The sequence below is a fragment of the Furipterus horrens genome, unplaced genomic scaffold (genome assembly GCF_987537825.1).
Source record: "Furipterus horrens unplaced genomic scaffold, mFurHor1.1.pri manual_scaffold_7, whole genome shotgun sequence".
In the NCBI taxonomy this organism is placed as follows: domain Eukaryota; kingdom Metazoa; phylum Chordata; class Mammalia; order Chiroptera; family Furipteridae; genus Furipterus; species Furipterus horrens.
Genome location: NW_028327177.1, coordinates 57773687 through 57795669, shown reverse-complemented (window position 1 = coordinate 57795669; position 21983 = coordinate 57773687). Strand labels below are relative to the sequence as shown.

The 21983-nt window shown below is 37.7% G+C and overlaps 1 protein-coding gene across 1 annotated transcript in view; it reads left to right on the top strand.

Annotated features, from left to right (window-relative positions):
- The window catches only part of CUNH8orf89 (chromosome unknown C8orf89 homolog), a 32967-nt gene extending 13483 nt beyond the window's left edge, over positions 1-19484 (top strand). Inside the window, 4 exon segments of the mRNA XM_090284909.1 lie at positions 6227-6380; positions 9890-9989; positions 10751-10799; positions 19333-19484. Coding sequence (XP_090141035.1) covers positions 6227-6380; positions 9890-9989; positions 10751-10799; positions 19333-19484 — 455 coding nt within the window.
- The last annotated feature ends 2499 nt before the right edge of the window (positions 19485-21983 follow it).

Sequence of the window (21983 nt, the reverse complement as noted above, 5' to 3'; positions counted from 1 at the left end):
CAAAAACACCCCAGAAAACCCCAAATTTTAACAGCACCTTTTTGTACTAATAATTCTAACCAAAATTGTCTCTTTTCTTTTCCTATCAAGAGTCTTATATCCTATAGTTGCTCAATAAAGACAAATCTGAGGACTTTTAACATGTAAGTGAGTGTATTCATAGTTTTTCCCCCTTAATTTCAAATTATAATTGTATTTTTGTTTGTTTATCCTGAATTCTGCCATTAGCTTTATTGACAGAGCTATAATTCTTGAAAAATAGCAAAATTTGAACTCCCTAAGTATTTCATCACTTCTGGTTTTAAATGTGTTGCTAGTTTTTCAACTTCTTCACTAGATTCCCATTAAAGGTACTCAGAAGACACCAGTTTATATGCCTTATTCCCAAATTTAATTGCTGAAAAGAGAATATATCTTTTTGATGAAGAGAAGCTTTTTATTTTTATTTTTGCAAGAAAAATAACCAAAGGTTGCAAAATAGCATTTTGATTATTTCATATAATTCCAGTCCCATTAAATACCTTTTTTATTGCTGGGCAAGACTTGCCCAGTAGAGAAATCTTTAAAAACAATTCTCTGTGTTTAATTTAATGATCAACCAAACATTTAATCTGTTTTTTCCTTCTATGTCCTTCATTTTGAAAAAATTAAAAAATAATTTGATAATTTCTTTCTCCAGTAATATGTGAGGTCAGCAGAAGAAGAAATCTTGGTGCTTCCATGATGCTGTTTATAGATTTGGTGTGGAATTTTGTAGAGAGATAATTAAAATCAATGCTTGCAAATAGAATTCTTTTATCTCTCATTGCCAGCTCAGGTGATCATGTATTTACACATCTTGATTTTTTACATAAAAGCAGGAAGATGGAAAGATTTAAAGTAATGGATAACATAAGACTCTTGGAAGTACTTTTAAGTTCTTTTCAGTGTGAATGTATATAATATTCTGAGAATTCTAGTTATATAAAATCATGACAGCAGAAGACTGGGAGATTTATGAAGCTGTCCTTTTTCCTTTTTTGTCTTAAGCAGCAACTTAATTACTTCCCTGCAGGAATTCAAGGCATTTTCTTGGGAAAGATGCTAGGTAAACTACAGTAGCTTAATTTCCTTTACTTAATGACTGATTTAGTATATTTTATTATGCATTATAGTATGTAGGAAGCTTGTAGCTGCAAGACCTTCACAGTGGCTGCACTGGGAAGCGACTTCTTCCTCACTAGAGTCTGTTGTAGATAGTCCTGAAGTATCCTGGAAGGAGAGGTGTCTTACCTGTCTAGTTCTGCTGAGTCCAATGGATTGGAGGCTAGAGCCCCAAGGAAAAAAGAAGCAGCTACATTTCCCCCAAATCCCAGTTCTCTAGAAAAACCTGGCACATGGAGGATTTAGTAGCTCCAAAAACCCTTCGAGTTTTCTCCAAAGATAACAAATCAGAGGGGCTGCCCTTGCAATTTGATGTCACCAAGAGGGTTCAGGTCACCATCTGAAATGCAGACAGCTTTGGGTTTATCCCTCCACTGTCTCTTGTCCCTGGACCTGAGGTTTCTTATGTGTAAGATAGTCTGTAGCAGAGCACTTGAACTGGCCCCATCACTTCACGCAACTGAAGTAGGCTTAGTGAATATGGATTAGTCTATCTACAAAATGCAGTACCAGGGTCATTTACCACAATACAGGATAATATTTTTAAGTGTTACAGTGTATTGAATTAATTTTATCCTGAATTCTGAGAAAAAAAAAGAAGATGAGTATTCACATGGGAAGAACCTCCAGTTGTCATTTGAAAGGTTGGTGGAATAATAATAATAATAATAATAATAATAATAATATTAAAATAGATGGTGTTTCCTGAGGCCAATTCTGCCAGGCTTTATTACAGGTACTTTGTATATGATATCTTGCCTAATTTTTAGAATAACCTGCATATGGTAGGATATCTGTTTCCTCCAATTACAGACAAGAAAACAGTCTTAGAGAAGTGCCTGGGCTAGAACCTAGTTCGGCTGACATCACTCCACCATGCTTTTCTCAGGAGAGCAAGCACTTTTATAGGATGCTAGGAAATAAATTAATATATTTAAGTCAGAAAAAAAGATAAACAGATACAAATGTTTTATTTCGTCTTTTTTTTGTTGTTTATTTGTTTTGTTTTGTTTTAAGAAAGGTAAAAATATGAGAAGTTATTGAGTAGCTGGCTGGTAATGGCTAGACAGGGAGGAAATATTCAGGGAAAGCAATTGCCCTAAAGGATGGTGACTGCTTAAATCCCAGGAACAGGGAAGGGATAAAAATGGGGCCCAGAGGTGGGAGAGACAAGAAAAAATGTAGAGGTTAAGAACTCCAGAGGGATGAGCTTTGAGAGAGTTGGATATTACTAGAAATGACTGAGGCTCATACTGAGACTGTATAATGCATAGATGGATTGAGGAAGCCTTCTAGAGTGATTTCAGTGCTGGCTACCACTTAGATTACATGCACTGCAGCCATGAAGCCAGATAAATATGTACCTGACAATGGTTGTTAAGGAGAGGCCTATAAGTCCATTATTTATAATGTTATGTATTTCACTAGTCCTTGCTGCCAGCCGTGAAATTATACACAAGATTCGTGTTAAAAAATAACTTTTTTTTTATAGAAGTTACTAAATTCTACACTGCCCACATCACAGCCATTGTGCAAGATTTGTGATGTATTTCTCATTCAGGCTCTTATTTCCACGGCTTTCCTCCTTAGAAATATAGTGCTACAGAGGAAATAGTCTAGATTTCATTTCTCTTTGACTGAAGTAGCTTCAAAGAAGCATTAAATTAATATGCAGGAGTTTTATTTCAGGAACTGTATCAAACTATTGTGAACATGTGTTTTCAAACAAGGGGAGAGCAATTTATACAAATCTAATGTACAACAGTGAAAAGTATTTGGTAGCATATAGCATGTGGATTTGTGAGAAATGCTCACAATAAAAACCTGGACACAGGACTTGAGCAGCAAAGCGAGGTGTTTACTCATGAGTCTGCAGAATCAGGCACACCACCAGCCAGGAGAATGTGAGCGCCAAGTAGACAAAGAAAACTGGTTTTATACTAATGTGATTAGCTCCCCTCCCTAATGCCATTAGCTCCCCTTCCCCCTCCCTCATTTCTCCATTACTGGTTAATCCAGGTTCACAATATAACACGATTAACTACTTAACTCCTGGTGTGATTAATTGAGGGTAATCTAGTTATAGGTCTAGCTCCAACTTATCTGCAAAGTTATCTAGCTACATCTTCCCATTTCTCTGTTTTTGGTGAAAGCAATGTTCCTCCTTTTGATCCCAGAGATATGTGTGAGGAACTTCAGAATGTTATTTCCTCGCCCCTTTTCCATGATTCATCTGTTAACTATCTCCTACTGGTTTGAGAGTCACTGGCTTGCTACTTTGTCCGTAACAGATATACATTATTATTCCATTTCATGTCATAAGTGATTTAAGCACTACTGTTAGATAAGCATCAAATGCTATCCTACTTAAAAATAATTTAAAAAATATTCTGCCATAGCCAGAGTGGTTCAGCACATTGGGCATCATCCCACCAACCAAACGGTCATAGGTTCTATTCCTGGTCAGGGCACATGTCTAGGTTTCAGTTTCAGTTCCCCATCAGGGCGCATGTGAAAGGCAGCCAATAAATGTTTCTATGTCTCTATTTCTCCCTCTGTTCCTCTCTCTCTAATAAAATAATAAAAATAAAAGTAAAAAATATTCTGTAGTACTGACCCCCCCCCCACCCATCTACTAACTCTTAGGATGGGTAGTCAAGAAGAAATAAAAGGATTCTTTTATGATGTTCTGCTGTCAGAAATGATAATCTGGTATTAAGCCTAGTGCCCAACTGTTACAGAGTTGGGGGTCTCCAGAAATCCTCAGAGCCTGCTGGTTGGGATATGGGGAAAAGGGAACAGCTTTTAAGATGCCTTTGCATGACTATGGCTAGTAGCTTTGTGTTTCAGTTATGCAAATGGCTTTGGTTCTTCCAAAGCCCCAAGAAGACGGGAGGGGTTTTGACCATGGAATGGTGCAGAAAGAGCATACAGGGCCTGCGCAAGGTTCTGTTGAATGGTCAGAAGTGGTTACCATGCCCACTGTGTCACAGGAAAGTCAGCGATTTTAAAATAGACAGCAACCATTTTAGAGAGGAAGAGAGAAGATCTCCATGCAGCTTTGAGAGGAGAGGAGATCCACGTGGTTTCCAAGGAGGGCAGAGGAGAACTCCATGCGGCTTTGAAAGGGCAAAGGGAGAACCATGCGTGATCCAGTGCAACATGGCACATGTTTTCCTGAACTATTATATGGAGGCTGATGACATCGTACCCCAGGTCCTGAAGGAGACAGCTGACAGATAAGGGATGGAGAACTTCTGGGCATGTTTTTGGCTTCTAGCCTTTTGGGGAGCAAGGGAAGTGCTGGGTCCCATGGGAGAACAGGGCTCTGAGCTGAAGTGCTCACTGCCCTCCCCAGGTTGGAATATTGTAAGTAAAGACCTGTTTTCCTCAACACTAGTTGCTGGGTTTTACACCAAGGCACCACGTGAAAGAACCCCCTTTAGCTCTGTAACAGTTTTGGTGACCCCAAATATGACTAATGGAACCTGTAGCCAGGTTCACTCTGTAACACTTCATTTTTCAGCTTTTCTTCCTGGAAAAGCTTAACTTGGAGATATTTTTGAACCCTAAAATACCAATGTCTATGATGAAATAGCCATGTTAAAAATCACATTATTAAGGAACCAAAGGTTTCCAAATGAATCTCTCAGTTAAGGGATCAGTTCAAATGCACTCTCATTTCCACCGTACCTGCTTTTTATTTCCATCTTTGAATTTTGACAGTACCTGTACTCAGAAACACTAAATTGGCAGAGAGAATGAAATCAAAACCAAATATCCAGAATGCCTCACTGTTTGGGTTAAACTTCAGGAAAGCACTCAGGTTTTCATCACCTAGTTAGTTGTTTTAAATATCTACACAAAAAGAATCTGTACAAAAAAACCTGGAGAGGGCAAAACACAAAGTAATCCAGATAATCTGTCAGATAAACAGCAGGAAAAAAGCACCATGGTGCTACCATTTTGCTGTCAGGTTTTAATTGTTAATTGGAAGTTACAACTTACAGTGTTGTAAAGAGTTTCCTGCTTTAATTTTTAGTCATGGCGTGATAAACCGTTTCCAGCATTTCTAGAAAATTGATTAGATACCAATGTTAAGGAGGGCTAGGACAGAGCTTTCAACACACATTTTTTTTTCTATCAAATCCCTATCCTTTATACTGTCCAGAGAATACAAGTAACTACTCAATATATTTTATTACTTCACTTAGAAGCAATGGAAAGATGAAATTAAATCTATTCTAGTTTTTAAAGAGCAATATGGAAACATCAATCCCCCAACTCATGGAACCTTTTAATGGGCGTTATACTGTTGTGCAGATGAGTCACTAAAACTTTTTGTAGAAGCTGACTACAAGCTTATCTTTAAAATGATTCTGGCTTTACATCTGAGCAGAGAACTTACTCAAAAAATTAAACATAGAATTACTAAATGAACCAGCATATATATATTTCTGGGTATATATATGCACCCCCTGGCTGGTTTGGCTCAGTGGATTGAGCGTCGGCCTGCGAGCTAAGTGTCGCTGGTTCGATCTTCCAGTCAGGGCACATCAGAGAAGGAAAACTCTGACTCCAAAAAACCTCCGCTGCCTTGCGGCATACCTCTTTAGGGGAAAGGCTAAGGGAGTAAACCCCGACAGAAAATCCGGAGCCGGAGTCCCTAAGGCGGTTTGACGTTGTAGTCAACACCGGCAACTCCTGCGGCGCACCTGAAGCCAAGCTGTATTGACTCTGTCTTTCCCTTGGACCCTTCAGCTGCGAAGAGAGGGGGGGTCTGCTGCATGGGCAACAGCAGACCCTCCATATCACCCTGCCCAGGCTCTGTAGCTTCAGCTTCACTGGAGAGGACACTCCAGTGTCATCGCAAGATGTCGATTCAACACGTGAGGAGACAGATACCGTGTCACTCCCGAGTCGGACTGCACAACCATTCTCGGCGGTGCAGATAGACTCTTAAGAAGCTACACCATCGTCTCTCGAGACGGATGGCTGCCGACGACGATAGTATGTAGGAAAAGAAGATATATACACTTAATCAAGAAATAATGAAAATGGTTATGATACTCTTTTAAATTAGAATATACCAGAGCATTTGGTCTAGAGGAACTCAAAGAACATGTCAAAATGCCATATTTACCAGGATTGCAAAGTTGCAAAAAAAGTGTGAGTTCATCTCCACCAGAGGCTCCTAGCAGATGGTCGCGTGCTGATACCCAGATGCCTCCAGTCAGGTACATTATGTCTGTTCAGATCTCTTTTATTGAATATTTATTTGTAGTAATACTTATGCTTGTAGAGGTCTTCCTGGCCAGTGAATCCACTTCTTTCTGGCTTACTAATTTTTTTCCACAAAGGATTTAATTTTGTAAATTTAAGTTAGTGATTTTTTTTCAGTTTGACAAGTAGGTGCTTTTCTCAGTTTTCAAGTGACATTGCCAGAAAGGATTTAAGGACTTTCTTTAAAAAAAGTTATTGTTGCCCTAGTGTAGATTGCTTATGAAAACATTAGCAATAAAAATAAGTGAACTCTGCAATATTAACAGGTATCATTATCCTCAGTAAAGAACCTTGTGTTTCATTTCTTGTTTGAAGTGGTGTGAGGGGAGATTCTGAATGAGATGTCAGCTTAATAAAAACCCTGCATGACTGTCAGAAATGAGTTTGTCAGCCAGAATACTGACATTTAAAAACATTATTATAAATACCTTTCCAACTGTAAATCAGACTGACATACTGTTAGAAGAAAACCCATTTCTTCAGAGGCATGGATGTATATATTAGTAAGGCATCTTCTATTTGGTTTCTGCTTTGGTCTATTTATCCATCAGGTATTTATTGAATGGTCAGCCTGAAAAAAAGATGATGCATTTATAGTAGTGTGATTTGCAACTCTCCTTAGGGGAGGGTTTATATTTTCATTTATATTTATATTTTTGTTTAATAAGCTTAAAGTCATCCAGTTATACATAGTGCACAAGTACCAGAATTGTAGAATCTATTTCTTGAGTTTTCCACTAGTATTATTGTTCTTGTTAACTACTTTTGAAATAAATCCTGGTAATATAAATAGAAACCTAGAACATACGAAAAATGAAAAGTTGTGATTAGTTCTTATCTAAAATAAATAAAATCTTTGTGGAAGATTTGGGGGGGAAAGAAAATTTACCTATCCTAACATTTATTTTTGTTTTTTAGTGTTTTATTCTATTAAATTTAAATTTTAGTTGTGATTTTTGAAGAGGAAAGCTGGATGGCATCCGCAGGGGGGCTTGCATGTGAGCCCCACCTCCCGGGTGGTCTGTGACTAAGCCTGCAAAGACTTGCACACAAGTTTTGCCAGACGCCAGCAGCTGCATGTGGTTCCTGGCGGCCAGGTCACAAGCCCCTGAGAACAAAGGAGTCCTAAGGGACAGTGTCTCCTTTGCCATAGTGATAACGTCTGAGGTGGAACAAACCCTTGTCACTTATTACCTTACTTTGTAGTTTATAGATAAAAAGTAGTTTAGTATTGTAGGCCTAATTGCTTAATGTCTAACCCATCCACAGAAGCTATGCTGCTCCATAATCACGTAAGGAATGTACACGTATACCCTATTGATTCTATTTTTTGAAATCCTAATAAAAGGACGGTAAGGCTCCTCGCTCTTTGCTGATGGCCAGAGCGTTCTACAGCCCTCCAATTGTTTAATCATTCTGCCTGCTGGAATTGCCTCCGCGTCTCTGATCATATTCAACACTACAGATTTTAGTGTACTTTTTATTCTGCCTCTTTTACATACACACATATGTAGTGAGATAGCAATGTTTCTCTCCCTCTCTCTCTTCCTTCCCCTCTCTCTAAAAATATGTTTATCTCACTACATAATCTTAAGTTACTGTCATTATATTTCATTGATGGGTCCATAGTTGTTTTTTTTTTTAATTTATTTTTTAATTGTACTTTTTCCATTATCATTTATCCCCCTTATAGTTTCTTCCACCTTCCCCCATCCCCACAATCACCACACTGTTGTCCATCAGTCCTTTTTCTTTTTTGCTCAATCTCTTCACCCCCTAACCTTACTCCACCAGCTGTCATCCTGCTTTCTATTTATGAGTCTGTCTCTGTTTTGCTTGTTATTCAGTTTGTTCCATAGTTTTTTAAAACTGTGTTTAATAACATAGTTTATTTAAAAGTTTCTATTGCTAGGCTTTTTCACTTTTATAAATAACATTGCAATGAATAAATGGCACACTTAAAGTCTTTCCCATCATTTTAAATATTATCTGAGGATAGATTGCTAAACTCTAAAGATATACAAAGCAAAATTGCTCTTTCTGAAGTGAGATTACAGTGAAATAAGGCAGAATCAGAGGTGGTGAAAAAGAGTTGCTAGTAGAGCAGATGATGAGAGTTACAGTATCGGAAGGTTGTAGAAAGAAGAGGGCCCACTGGAAGCCTAGTATAGAACCTACTCAAGGACAGTGTTTCTAACACCAAGGCACCTGTATCCTTAATACTCAGCTTGCTCCTGTCATGTCCTCAAAATTGACAGCCTTTGATAGAGAAGGGAGTATGAATGTGGGCAGTTGCCTGTGGCAATGGCAGTCTTAGCCTTCTTTCAGTGTATTTGATCATCTTAAAGAAACAGGAAGCCCAGAAAGCATCCCCTGAATTAGCCTGCTATGCCTCTAAATTTTTAGTCTTTATGTTGCTTCCTACTGTTTTCACTCTTATTTCAGTTTATTTTTTTTTTCATTTGTAATTTGGTTGTTTGTAAAATGATTCATCAGCCCTAGCTGGTGTGGCTCAGTGGATTGAGCACAGACCTTCAACTGAAAGGTCACAGGTTCAATTCCTAATCAGGGTCCATGCCTTGGTTGCCTGAGAGGTCCCCAGTTGGGAGTATGTGAGAGGCAACCAATCAACATTTCTCTCACACATCATTGTTTCTCTCCCTCTCTTTCTTCCTCCCTTCCCCTCTCTCTAAAAATCAATAAATAAAATATTTAAAATGATTCACCAACATTTCACATTGACTTGAGTGTGAATTTACTTAAGGGTAATTTGAATATATTGGGTTGACCAAAAACTTCATCTCACTTTTTCCATAAAATAAAAGACATATTTTTTATTTTCACCTATAACTATGGATTTGGATATTTTGAGTATGTCAGCTATCTATTGCATGGTAGAACGTTGATTGTTCTCAGTTAATGTCTCGATTTGTTGCTATCAACTTCAACTACCCAACCGTGAAGCATTGTCCATCGAGAAATTTCCAGCATAAAACTTCACAAACCACTTTTGACATGTTTGATCAGTCACAACACCTTTTCCATATACTGCACAAATCTTTTTTTCCTTTCCGTTGTGTTTTTACCTTTCTTGAAATAATAAAGCATAATATGCCAAAAATGTGTATTTTCTTCCATCTTCAATATTAAAACGGCTACACAAAAATTCACCAGTTTTGAAAAGTTTTTTAAAAATGCATGATGATATGACAGCTGTCACAATGCAATCTAACAACATTGTGTTGAATGAAGTTAAAGACAACTAAGCACTACTAGAGTCATCTTATGGGGAAAAAAAAACAAATGAACTTTTGGCCAACCTAATATAACAATTCTGTTATGACAAGTGTTCTTCATATACAAAGCAGAAGAGTAGGGCTAAGTGCCATATGTTAATGAAGTGTATGGCAGGCATAAACATCAGTTCTCTTGCCTGTCTTTCAAATGAATGTCTCTATTTTAGCTATCCTGGTGAGAACATGTTGAGTTGCCTGCAAGTATTTTATTCTCCTCTGCGTATTGCCCCACGCCCTGTGAAGGAACAGTCTTGGCAAACCAGGGAAGTGCTCATTTTTGTTCCTTTTGTGTACAACCCCTTATCCTCTCCCCCATATGTGCAAATATTTGATTTTAAAATGCTGATAAAAGTCTGTTTTTAAAAATTTATTTAATGATAATCAAAAATTTTCAATGAATCTCAAGACACTCTCTGGTAATATTAACTGATAATGGTAATCCTAGAGGTGTAGATTATTTGAAAGTTTTGACTGACTTTTAAAATTTTTATGTAGTTAAAAGAAATTTGGAATTCTTATGGACCATCTCACACACAGTAGATTCAATCATGACATGTTTCCTCTAATTACTACTTATTATCTAGGTTTATTCCAGAAGGAACAAAAGTTAATTATGTCAAAATTCAGATTGTGGCGATGAATAGGTAAAAAAGTGAGTTGGTTAGCTGACATATCCAGATACCCTGCTAATCTAATCTTGATTCACTTTCTTTTAGCATTCCCTGAATCATGATTAGTGATCGTTAAAGATAAATTGAGAGAAAGATGGGAAAAGTTAGATGTAACACTCATCCACTGGAAAAATTTTAGCAAAAACTGATATTAAGTTAGTTTTTATCTGCTTCTGATTAGATTAGTTACAATGGAAGGATTTTTTTTTTAATGTTTATTTAATTTCCACATGATGTCCTTCAACAAGTAAGTTTCACTGAAAGCATATTTCTTGTCTCCAAATGCGTTTTGAAAAATTAACGTGCCCTGGACTTAAAGAGAAGTGATTTTATGATAATTATAATTTCAGGATAAAGAAGACTAAGGAGACCTGCACTGCCATAACACTTCAGGAGAGAGCTTGCAGTAAGTGGGCTCAGCTTTTTCTCTTACCACATGCTGAATACTCACTTTTTTTTTAAACTTCCTTTCCCTCCACTGATTTAATTGTCTTTGTTTTGTTAATGCTTCTTTGAAGCTTTATTTTATAAATTTAGTGGGTGTTGTATTCAATATATTATATATCTTTATTATCTCAGAATATTATCTGGGAGAGGATCTCCTCATCTCCATGTGGACCACTGCAGTAGCCTGCAAACTAATCTGACTTGGAATTTCTGACCTTTGAAATCCTTCAACACTGCAACAGAAGCCTAAAACTTTGGCTTCTAATTGCATTACTTCCTTCTTCAAAAACAATGCCTCCTCATTACCCTCAGACTGAAGTATGAACTCCTTAACTTGGCATTGAATCCTTTACCATCTTCACCTAATTTGCCTTTCTGGGCTTATTTTCTAATTATTATTATTTTTCCTGAAACTTGTGTAACTATAACATTAAACTACAGAAACTTATCAATATGCCAACAGTTTGGGTTTTAAAAAAATACTCTTAAAATTGACTTATTTCTAAGTCATTGGTGACTAAGATGGTTTATAACACCGAGGTGTATTTTCATCTATTCAGAGTATGAGTTTGTTCTTTGAAGCTTTACATTCAAGCATTCTCACCCCTACATTTCTGGTATGTTTGATCAGAATTTTGTTTTTCAAAAAGACAATGAAAAAATCTGTTGAGCCAGGTAGTTACATTTTGAATGATATCTACAAGATGATGGAGAATTTCTTGACAGCTCTGACATCTAGACTTACCTTTTCATTCCTAACTTTCATGAGTTACAGATCCCTGGGGCCTTTATACCAACAGAATATCTGTGGCATGCAACATGTGTATTTGTCTAGCATTTAAGTTCTCCAATAAATTCTTACTTATTTCCTGAAGTAATCTTACCCAAAGTTAATGGTAAAGATTTTTGACTCACGCAGTCCAAAATTTTCCACTTTCTTGTCTTTTGTTGATTATTGTGTAAGCCAGGGTTCTTCAACAATTACAGTATTAACATTTTAGACTAGATAATTCTTTGTTGTGGGGTCTGTCCTGGGCATTGAAGGATGTTTAGCAGTATCCCTGGCCTTTATTCCCTAGATGCCACTAGCAGCCCCCAAGTGTGATCATTGAAAAGGTCCCCAGACATTGCCAAATGTCCTTAGAGTGGCAAAAATCACTCCCAGTTGAGAACCACAGGATTAAGTATAACATCTTTAGCATTATATGTTATTTACTATTTGTTCTTCAGACTGTCAACTGTTTGCTCTTTTACCTATTTGTAACAATTATTATTATTTTTTACCAGCTTAATATTTTTTAAACCTTACTTATTTGTATGCTATTCAAAGTTATCATCATCACTTCCATGATTTTGCACTTAGGACCAATGGAGTTCAGAGCACCCCCAAAGAAACCAAAACACTATACTCACTAAGTAAGACTTTTGTGACATTGTTGGTAGCAGTCAGAATTGACTTGTTAGGGGCTTTGCAAGTTCAGTCTCTGGGTGTTCTTAAGGTTGCATGTTCATGAACTTTTTATAAATGTCCTTTCTCTGAATTTCCATATACTACAAAGAACTTCTGTGATTAACAGGCAGCATAACATAAAAATATAAATGTCATTTTAAGCAAAAGGCATTTATTTTGCATCTTGGCACAGATGAACACTACCTACCTATTTTCCAATAGGCCAAATTTATGGTTCTTGGGCCAGTGCTATGTCTTACTTGCCTTTGTACCTTGCTGTGCCTACACCAGTTTCTGCAACATATTTAGTGGTCAGTAAATACTTGTTGATTTTCCATCAGTCATGCAAGTGGGCAGTTCATTCACTCATTCGCCAAATGAGAATTGAGTATCTGCTCTTTGCCAGGCATTGTTCTAGGTGCTTGGCCTTAGGCTACATCCCACAACAAAACGAAGGTCCCTGCCCTTGCGGAGCTTACATTCTAGTGAGAGAAGACAGCCAACCAACATTAAATATGATAAAGAAGACCATTACCAAGTATATCAGAAAGCAAAAGTATAATAGAAACAAAATGGAACAAGGGAAAGATCAGATCTGGAGTCAGAACAGGTTTAATGGAGAGGGTAATATTTGAGCCAAGACTTGAAAGAGGTGAGGGAGTTAAACTCCTGGGAAATAGTTATTCTCTTGGGCCAGAAAAGATCCCAAGATGGGACGGTATTTGACCTGTTGGAAGAAATCAGGAGTCAAGTGTGACTAATTTTAGAGTGAAAAAGACCAGGTAAGAGAGGTGACATCTGACCCTGTAGGGCCTTGGAAGAGACAACTCTAATTGACATGAAGAGCCATTGAATAATTTTAACAAAAGAATGATTTTAATGTGGTCTGGTTTAAGTTTTTAAAGGATCGTTAGGCAACTGGCCTCTATTTCAGTAGTTAGACCTTTTTAAAAAACATCCCGTTGAACTTCCACCTCTGGCTGTGATGGAATAGCTTCTATCAATTAGCTTTACCACTGAGAATTAGCATATGAGCTAATTATTAAAGGATATAATAAGAATATATTTCATAATAAATAATTAAAAGTAATATATTACTTATATAAAATAATAAAAATATTAAAAAGCAACTGCTTTAAGGTGTCAAGAGCTATTATTCCAACAGGACTTGAGAGGCTGATACTAGAGAAATAATTACAGAGAAGTGAACCCAAAATTCTGTGAGCAGTTTTCCCCCAGGTGTTTGCCTGTTCCTGAGTGACATGTTTGCTGGGTAATATTTCAGGACCTGAAGCAGAAAACAGCTTTTTGGAGACTAAAGAACTGGGCAGAGGCTTTAGTAACTTAGCATTTGCTAGGAAGGCAGAGGGGGCAGTTTAAGGTCTATCCAGGAGAGCCCTTTGTAAACACCTAGGCTTTTGGTTAAAACTCCTGAAGGGCCACACTATAAAGGCATCCCAGGTAGAAACTAGCCTTAAAACAGTCTACAACGCAGACTTGACTGGGTTAAAGTAACTGCCTGCCAGGAGAAAATTTAATCTCTGGAAAACTAAAGGTGAACCAGAGCCTTACAAGTACATAATTTGGGTCACTTGTTTTCTTTGGAGGAGTCTTTTGATAGTGATTCAGTCATTTTAATTTTAGGACTCTTAAGGTATTCTACTTCTTCCATCAATTTTGGTAAGTTATATTTTCAAGATTTTTTTTTTCATTTTGTCTAAGTTTTCAATTTTATTGGCCTAAAGTTTAGTCTTTGCTCTATCTGTACTTCTGTTCCTCATCTCCTATTATTTGTTCCTTCTGCCTTGTTTTCTTGATTCATCTCACCAGAGACTTTTATTTTTTATTAATCTTGTCAGTGAAGTCTTTTTTAATAGTCTTAAAAAAAAATCTTTCTCATTGTAAGTTTGTTTTCTACCTCATTGATTTCTCTTCCTTTCTTTTTTTGATTTAATCTTTATTGTATTTTTTCCATTACCACTTAGTCCCCTTATATCGCCCTCCCCACAGCAATCACCACACTCTCTCCTCTTTTCTGTATTATCGTTTTTCTCCCATGTTCTTTGGGTTTATTCTTTCCTAATGTATATCTTATAACTAGCTTATTAATTTTCAGCTTTCTTTTCTAACATAGGGATTTTAGGATTTTATAAACCATAGAGAGGTTTATACCCTAAAATTTCTCTTTTGCTTCACCACGCAAGTTTTGTTAATATTTTCTTTATCACCTAGTTAAATGTTTATTATGATTTTTTTGATTGATGAATAATTTAGGACGTGTATATAAATTTCTAAATATTGCAGAATTTTGAATTTGTCTTATTGTTAACAACTTCAACTAAATTTTATTGTTCTATATGGTAACAATTCTTTGGAGTTTTTTGAATATTGCATAATACCTATGATCTATATCATTTGTTTGCCCTGGCTGGTTTAGCTCAGTGGATTGAGCGTCAGCCTGCGAGCTAAGTGTCGCTGGTTCGATCTTCCAGTCAGGGTACATCAGAGAAGGAAAACTCTGACTCCAAAAAACCTCCGCTGCCTTGCGGCATACCTCTTCAGGGGAAAGGCTAAGGGAGTAAACCCCGACAGAAAATCCGGAGCCGGAGTCCCTAAGGCGGTTTGACGTTGTAGTCAACACCGGCAACTCCTGCGGCGCACCTGAACCCAAGCTGTATCGACTCCGTCTTTCCCTTGGACCCTTCAGCTGCGAAGAGAGGGGGGGTCTGCTGCATGGGCAACAGCAGACCCTCCATATTACCCTGCCCAGGCTCTGTAGCTTCAGCGTCATCGCAAGATGTCGATTCAACACGGGAAGAGACAGATACCATGTCACTCCCGAGTCGGACTGCACAGCCATTCTTGGCGGTGCAGATAGACTCTGAAGAAGCTACACCATCGTCTCTCGAGACGGACGGCTGCCGACGATATCATTTGTAGCCAGAGAATCTTTCTAAGATGAAGTCCATTGCAGTGCTAAGAACAGGAATGCTGATCATATTCTTGCCCTCCACTTTTCTCTGAACTTGCCACTCATGTTACACAGTCATATAAAAACAAAACAAGCAAACCAAAAACCCCAACTACACTAGAGATTTTTTAAAATTATAGTTTATTGATTATGCTATTACAGTTATCCCAGTTTTTTCCTCTTTGCCCCCTTCCACCAGCTCCCCAACTCCCTCAGGCAATCCCACTGTCCATGTCCATGGGTCATGCATATGTGCTCTTTGGCTACTCTATTTCCTGTGCTGTACTTTACGTCCCCATGACTATTCTGTAACTACCAATTTGTACTTCTTAATACCTTCACCTTTTCTGCCCATTCCCTTGGCCCCTTCCCATCTGGCAACCATCAATATGTTTTCTGCATCTGTGATTCTGTTTCTGTTCTGCTTGCTTGTTTATTTTGTTTTGTAGATTAAATTCTTGATAAATATGTATTTGTTACCATTTTATTGTTCATGTTTTTTCATCTTATTCTTAAAGAAGACCCTTTAACATTTCATATAATGTTGGTTTGGTGGTAATGTGCTCTTCAACTTTTTCTTGTCTGGGAAGCTCTTCTACCTTGGAGATTCGAAGACAGCTTTTTTGACACTTGAAACTGATTGAAGTGAAATAATAGTATTTTTCAAGCAATATGGATTTGTATATTATTTTCAAAGCCTGTGTTTCTAAAGAGAAGTATTTATACATATTTACATATTTAGGGCAATATGTAGTCATTAAAAGGGAACTTTGAATTTGATGGATCTAGATTCAAATACTGTCCCTAATAGTTGCTAGGTATTTGCCATTGGGCAGGTATTTCAGCCTCACTAACATTTTAAAAAATCTGTAATCCAAGACAGTACTAGTTACCTACTTCATAGTGTTATGTGAATGAAGTAGATGAAAAGAGTACTTGACATAGAAAGATTACTCAGTAAGTGTTAACTTATTATTATTATTACTACCATTTATAATAGAGGCATGATTAGTGTTCTTTCAATTAGAGAAAGACTCATTTTACATTATAATTTTACTAGATTAACTTCACTTAGTATTTATAAGACATGGTTTTATTTAGAGAAAATAACTTGATAAGCATTTAAAGTATTGAATGAGCTAATTACTTATAGAGATAAATTTTTAAGTATGTTATTTATTATGCAGTTACAGCTTTTCCAGTTTTTTTCCCTTTGTCCCCCTCTGCTCAGTACACCCCTTCCCTCCAACAGTCCCTTCCCACCTTAGTTCATGTCCATGGGTCATGCATGTATGTTCTTTGGCTCCACCCTTTCCAAATACTATTTTTAACATCCCTCTGTCTATTTTGTTCCTATAGTTATGCTTCTTAATCCCAGCATCATTTACCCCTTCTCTCCCATTCCCCCTCCCAGTTGATAACCCTCCAAATGATCCCCATACCTATGATTCTTTTCCTGTTTGGGTTGTTTGCTTAGTTTTTTTGTTTGTTTGTTTTTTATTGGTTGGTTTTCTAGATTCAGTTGTTGATAGTTGTGAGTTGTCATTTTAATGTTCATAGTTTTGATCGTCTTTTTCTTAAATAAGTCCCTTTAACATTTTGTATAATAAGGGCTTGATGATAGTGAACTCCTTTAGCTTTACCTTGTCTGGAAAGCACTTTATCTGCCCTTCCATTCTGAATGGTATCTTTGCTGGATAGAGTAATCTTGGTTGTAGGTCCTTGCTCTTCATCGCTTTGAATACTTCTTGCCTCCAAAGTTTCTTTTGAGAAATCAGCTGATAGTCTTATGGAAACTCCTTTGTAGGTAACTCTCTGCTTTTCTCTTGCGGCTTTTAAGATTCTCTCTTTATCTTTAACCTTTGGCATTTTAATGATGATGTGTCTTGGTGTGGTCCTTTTTGAAGGGTCCAACTTGTTTGGGACTCTGTGTGCTTCCTGGACTTGTATGTCTATTTCTTTTGCCAAATTAGGAAAGTTTTCTTTTATTTTTTCAAATAAGTTTTCAATTTCTTGCTCTTCCTCTTCTCCTTCTATCACTCCTATGATTTGAATGCTGGTACGTTTGAAGATGTTCCAGAGGCTCAGCCTATCCTCATTTTTTTTTAATTTTTATTTTTACTGTTTTTCTATTACAATTGTCCCACTTTTTCTCTCACTGCTACCCCCCACCCAGCCCACCTCTTCTCCCACAGTCAATCCCAACCCCGTTGTCCATGTTCATGGGTCATTTATATTAGTTCCTTTACTAAACCCTTCCCCTACTTACTCCCCTCCCTCTCTCCCCCCTTCCCCCTGATAACTGTTACTCTGTTCCTTGTTGAATTTTGTTCATTTGTTTGTATTGTTCATTAGTCTCCTGTATTAGGTGATATCATATGGTATTTTTCTTTCATTGCCTGGCTTATTTTGCTAAGCATAATTCTCTCTAGTTTCATCCATGTTGTCGCAAATGGCAGGAGTTCCTTCTTTCTTTCTGCTGAATAGTATTCCATTGTGTAAATGTACCACAGTTTTTTAATCCACTCATCTACAGATGGGCACTTAGGTTGTTTCCAGCACTTGGCTATTGTAAACAGTGCTGAATTGGTGTTTCAGGATTCTTCGGGTATAATCCTAGCAGTGGAATCACTGGTTCATAAGGCAGTTTCATATCCTAATTTTTCTGGATTCTCTTTTCTTCTTGCTTTACTGATTGAGTATTTTTTTTCATCCTTATGTTCCAAATCATTTATTTGATTCTTGGCTTCATCCTCTCCACTGTTGGTTCCCTGTAAATTTTTCTTTATTTCACTTAGCGTAACCTTCATTTCTGTGTGGATCTTTTTTGTGCTGTTGAAGTACCCAATGACTTCCTTGAGTATCCTAAAAACCAATGTTTTGAACTCAGCATCTGGTAGATTGTTTATCTCTATTTCATTTAGTTGTTTTCCTGGAGTTTTGATCTGTTCTTTCATTTGGGCCATATTTCTTTGTCTCCTCATTTTGGCAGCCTCCCTGTGTTTATTTCTATGTATTAGGTAGAGCTGCTTTGACTTCCTGTCTTAGTAGTGTAGCCTATTGTAGACAAGCACACTGGTAAGCTGGATGTCGCAGAGCCTTAGATAATCACCAGGGCAGGGTACTCATGTCACTGCTCTGTGCCTCTATGTGTAGGAGAGCTCAGAGAAGGGACAATGCCACTGACTGGCCTCTGGAGTTTTGTCCGGGAGGAAGCTATCTCCTGGCACTCACCCTGATGCCAAACACTTCATTTTCTTGCCTTATGCCAGTGGTGCCCGTCGGCTATTTCCCTGATGCTGAAGCACAGAGGGAGTGAATCTTCATGTGTCTTAAGTCCATTGCAGGTCCTTTAAGAGGAGACTCCTGAGAACCCCATAGTTTCTTACACCACTCCAACCCCACACTTGTTTTTACAGCCAGAAGTTATGAGGACTTATCTTCCTGGTGCTAGACTCCTGGGCTGGGTGGTCTGGTGTGGGGCTGGTACCCCTTGCTTCTAAGATATCCCTCCCAATTTTTATCCACCACAAATGTGTGTGGGACTGCCCATTCCATGTTTCTACACCTCTCTGCATGTCTCTGCATGTGTGTTCCTCTCACCCGTCTGGATGAATGTGGCTTCTTTAATTCCTTGGTTGTTGGACTTCTGTAGAGCTCAATTTTCTGACAGTTCAGGGTGATATTTGTTTTTCAGTCTAGTTGTAAGTTTTGCTGTGGTTGTACAAGGAGGCAGACTCTGTTTATCTTCAGCTCCATCTTGACCAAATCTTTAACAATTATTTATAGAGAATAAATTCCATAATATCATCATGTTTTAAGAAGCATGCTATAGACACAGATTTAGTTTTATATAATTAAATGCAAGCATTGCAGGCTTTTTAGTTAAATACTTTTTGAGATGACTTACCACAGTCATTTAGAAAGTAAGTAGTGACACTTCTACTTCAAATAACTCATAGTATTTGATGGTCTTTTGAGGAACAGACATTTTGCTTGCACTATATTTTAGAGATCATCACTAGCATGTGATTATTTGTATTTTCATAGCTGGTATTTTTTCCCTCTTAGGTTCTGGCTTCAGCGATCCTCTCACAGGAGCACCATCTCAATACTTACAGAGACTTTCCAAAATGGCCATATTAGAGTGTGATACCATTTGTCAAGAAACAACCAGAAAGTCAAAAAAGGGTAGGAAACAAGAGCTGTGAGACTGCTGGTAACTCATGCGGTCTGATAAAACAATGGAAATGTAAATAGGAAATAAATATTTTATGTTACATTCAGAATAATTTGTATTTTATTAGCATTACAAAGAGACATTTAAGTTATTTATGCAGACAGACATTAGCATAACAAAAATTATATTTCATGAATTTTATGTACATTCATTATATTTTTCGACTCAACTTGAAAAATGTGTTTTGAGTGCCTTTTTGTACAATGACCTTTGCTGGGAGCCGCAGAAGATTTTTAAAAAGTGAGCTCTTCCTGTTGGGGTTAGAAAGTGCCCAATTAAAACCCCTCCTCTTCTCTGCTTGAGTTTGAAACAGTTATGAGATAAGTATTCAAGCAGATAAAGATGAAAATATTAGCTTTGTTTTCTGATATAACATGGAAGGGAAACCCTGGCTTAGATGTATGAATGTCAGAACTGGGCCAATGCACAATCTGAGACAGTCCTGATAAGCTCAGACTCCCCTGCCCAGTCAGGGACTCTACAGCCAAGGTTCTCCACTGTGTAGACAGGCAGGCTTCTGAGGGGGAAGGGGATGGGAAGACACTCGCTCCTTCTCTATGGGGAGGAGGAGGAAGGTTTAGCTCAGGAGGATTCTGCCCCTCAGAGAGCCTGAGGGGTGGGAGACAAGTGTCTGTGTCAATGCAGCTCCCCGTGGAACCAGAGAAATCCTGTACACCAGTGCCTGTGATCCAGTGAGAGTGGGATCTGGGTCACAGGAGAACCAGAAAATGTCACAGCAGTTCAAGAACAGGGTGGTAGCATCCAACAGGAAGGCTTCATGGAACATGCAGTGTTCAAAATGGAACTTAAAGGCAGGAGAGATGGAGGGCATTTCTAGAAAGATGGAATAATGTAGCTGAGGTACCCCAGTGCATTTGGGAGTGACTCATGATTGGAATACTGGGTAGTAGAAAGTGAGCAGCAGAAGTTACATGTCTACAGGTACCAAGCCAAGGAACACATTAGTGACATCAATGACATGAAAGCTGAAGGGAACTGGGACACTCACCACACAGCCTCAGCCCTTTGTGTCCCTTGGGAATGAAGGCCCAACGTTGCCAGATATTCCAACTTTATGAGAAGCTAGACTCCAGATTTGTATTTGAAAACTTAAAATGTGTAAATGTTAGCAACTAATTTGAAATAAGCAACTAATTCAGACTTTACAAAGCCATTGGGTGGGACAGAGAAAGTTGCATGTGCAAGCTAGGGGCCATTCATTTCTGCAACTTGAGGGTCAAAGGACTAGAGGGAGATAGGACTTGAAATAACCAGTCAAGATCTGGTACAGAGCCTCAGATCCAAGGATGAGTTTATATTTCCTTGCTTTCACAATGGGAGATTTTGAGAATAAAAGTAGATGCTTTTGTAATTTAGGAAGATTCATCCAGGTATAGTTTACTAGGCTAGATTGTGATGGGAGGAGACTGGGGTCAGGGAAACCAGTGAGGAGATGTTTATAAAAATTGAGGTAAGAATCTCTTGGTATAAAGTTAGAAGTAGGACATCAAGGCAAAGTACTTAAGACCAACTGATCAGCCATAGGGTATCAAAACAAGAGGAATTAAAAACACATGCATTTCCAGTTTTAAACATAAGATTCTCATGAGGAGATGCTAGTTTTAAGGAATAACAAGGTGAATGCAACTTTGAGTATATTCAGTTTCAGGTGCCATCAAGACATCCATAGAGATGCCAAACAGGTAGTTGAAAGCAGATGTGCAGTTCTGGAAAAAAGGTAGTTGACTAGAGTTAGAACTTGGCAAAATGTGCATTGCAAAGTTTGAGTTCTGCTAAAAATGTAGAGTAAAGAGATCTCAGGTTCAGAAGGGATGGGAGGAAACAGGAAAAGACAAAAATAGAAGAGCAAATGAAAGCATCACAGATACAGGAGAATGGACATATTTCATGTTCTTGCATGCTTTATATTACTGTATAAAATACAGTATTAATATATATGTGTATGCATTATCATAATGCATTAGTTCCTGGGAGGTAACTACGTAAACTTACATGAAGATGTTTGTGCTTGCATCTGAATTTCAATTGAGAATGATTTAGTTATTACTTGTACCTTTTCTATCCTCTAGTCACCCATTCCAAGTATACTCAATGATTTAAAAAATGGGGAACAGGAGAAAAGTTCCTCTTAAACAAAAATTTGATGAACTTTTTAATTTTTATTTATTTTTTAGGCATATTTTATTGATTATATTGTCACAATAGTTTCATTCTTTTCCCCTTTGCTCCCCTCCACCCAGCAGCCCCCCCCCCAGCAGTTCCCCACCCCCAGTCCTTACCCATGGGTCATGCATACAAGCTCTCCGGTTTCTCCCTTTCCTATATTATTATTATTTTTTAAATTAATTAATTGATTTTTAATGACAATTACAAATAACAACCCCCCCTCTCAGACTTGAGACCCTTTATAATCTTATATAGGACAATGGGTGATAGTCTCCTCTAGCTGCTTCAAGCTGGA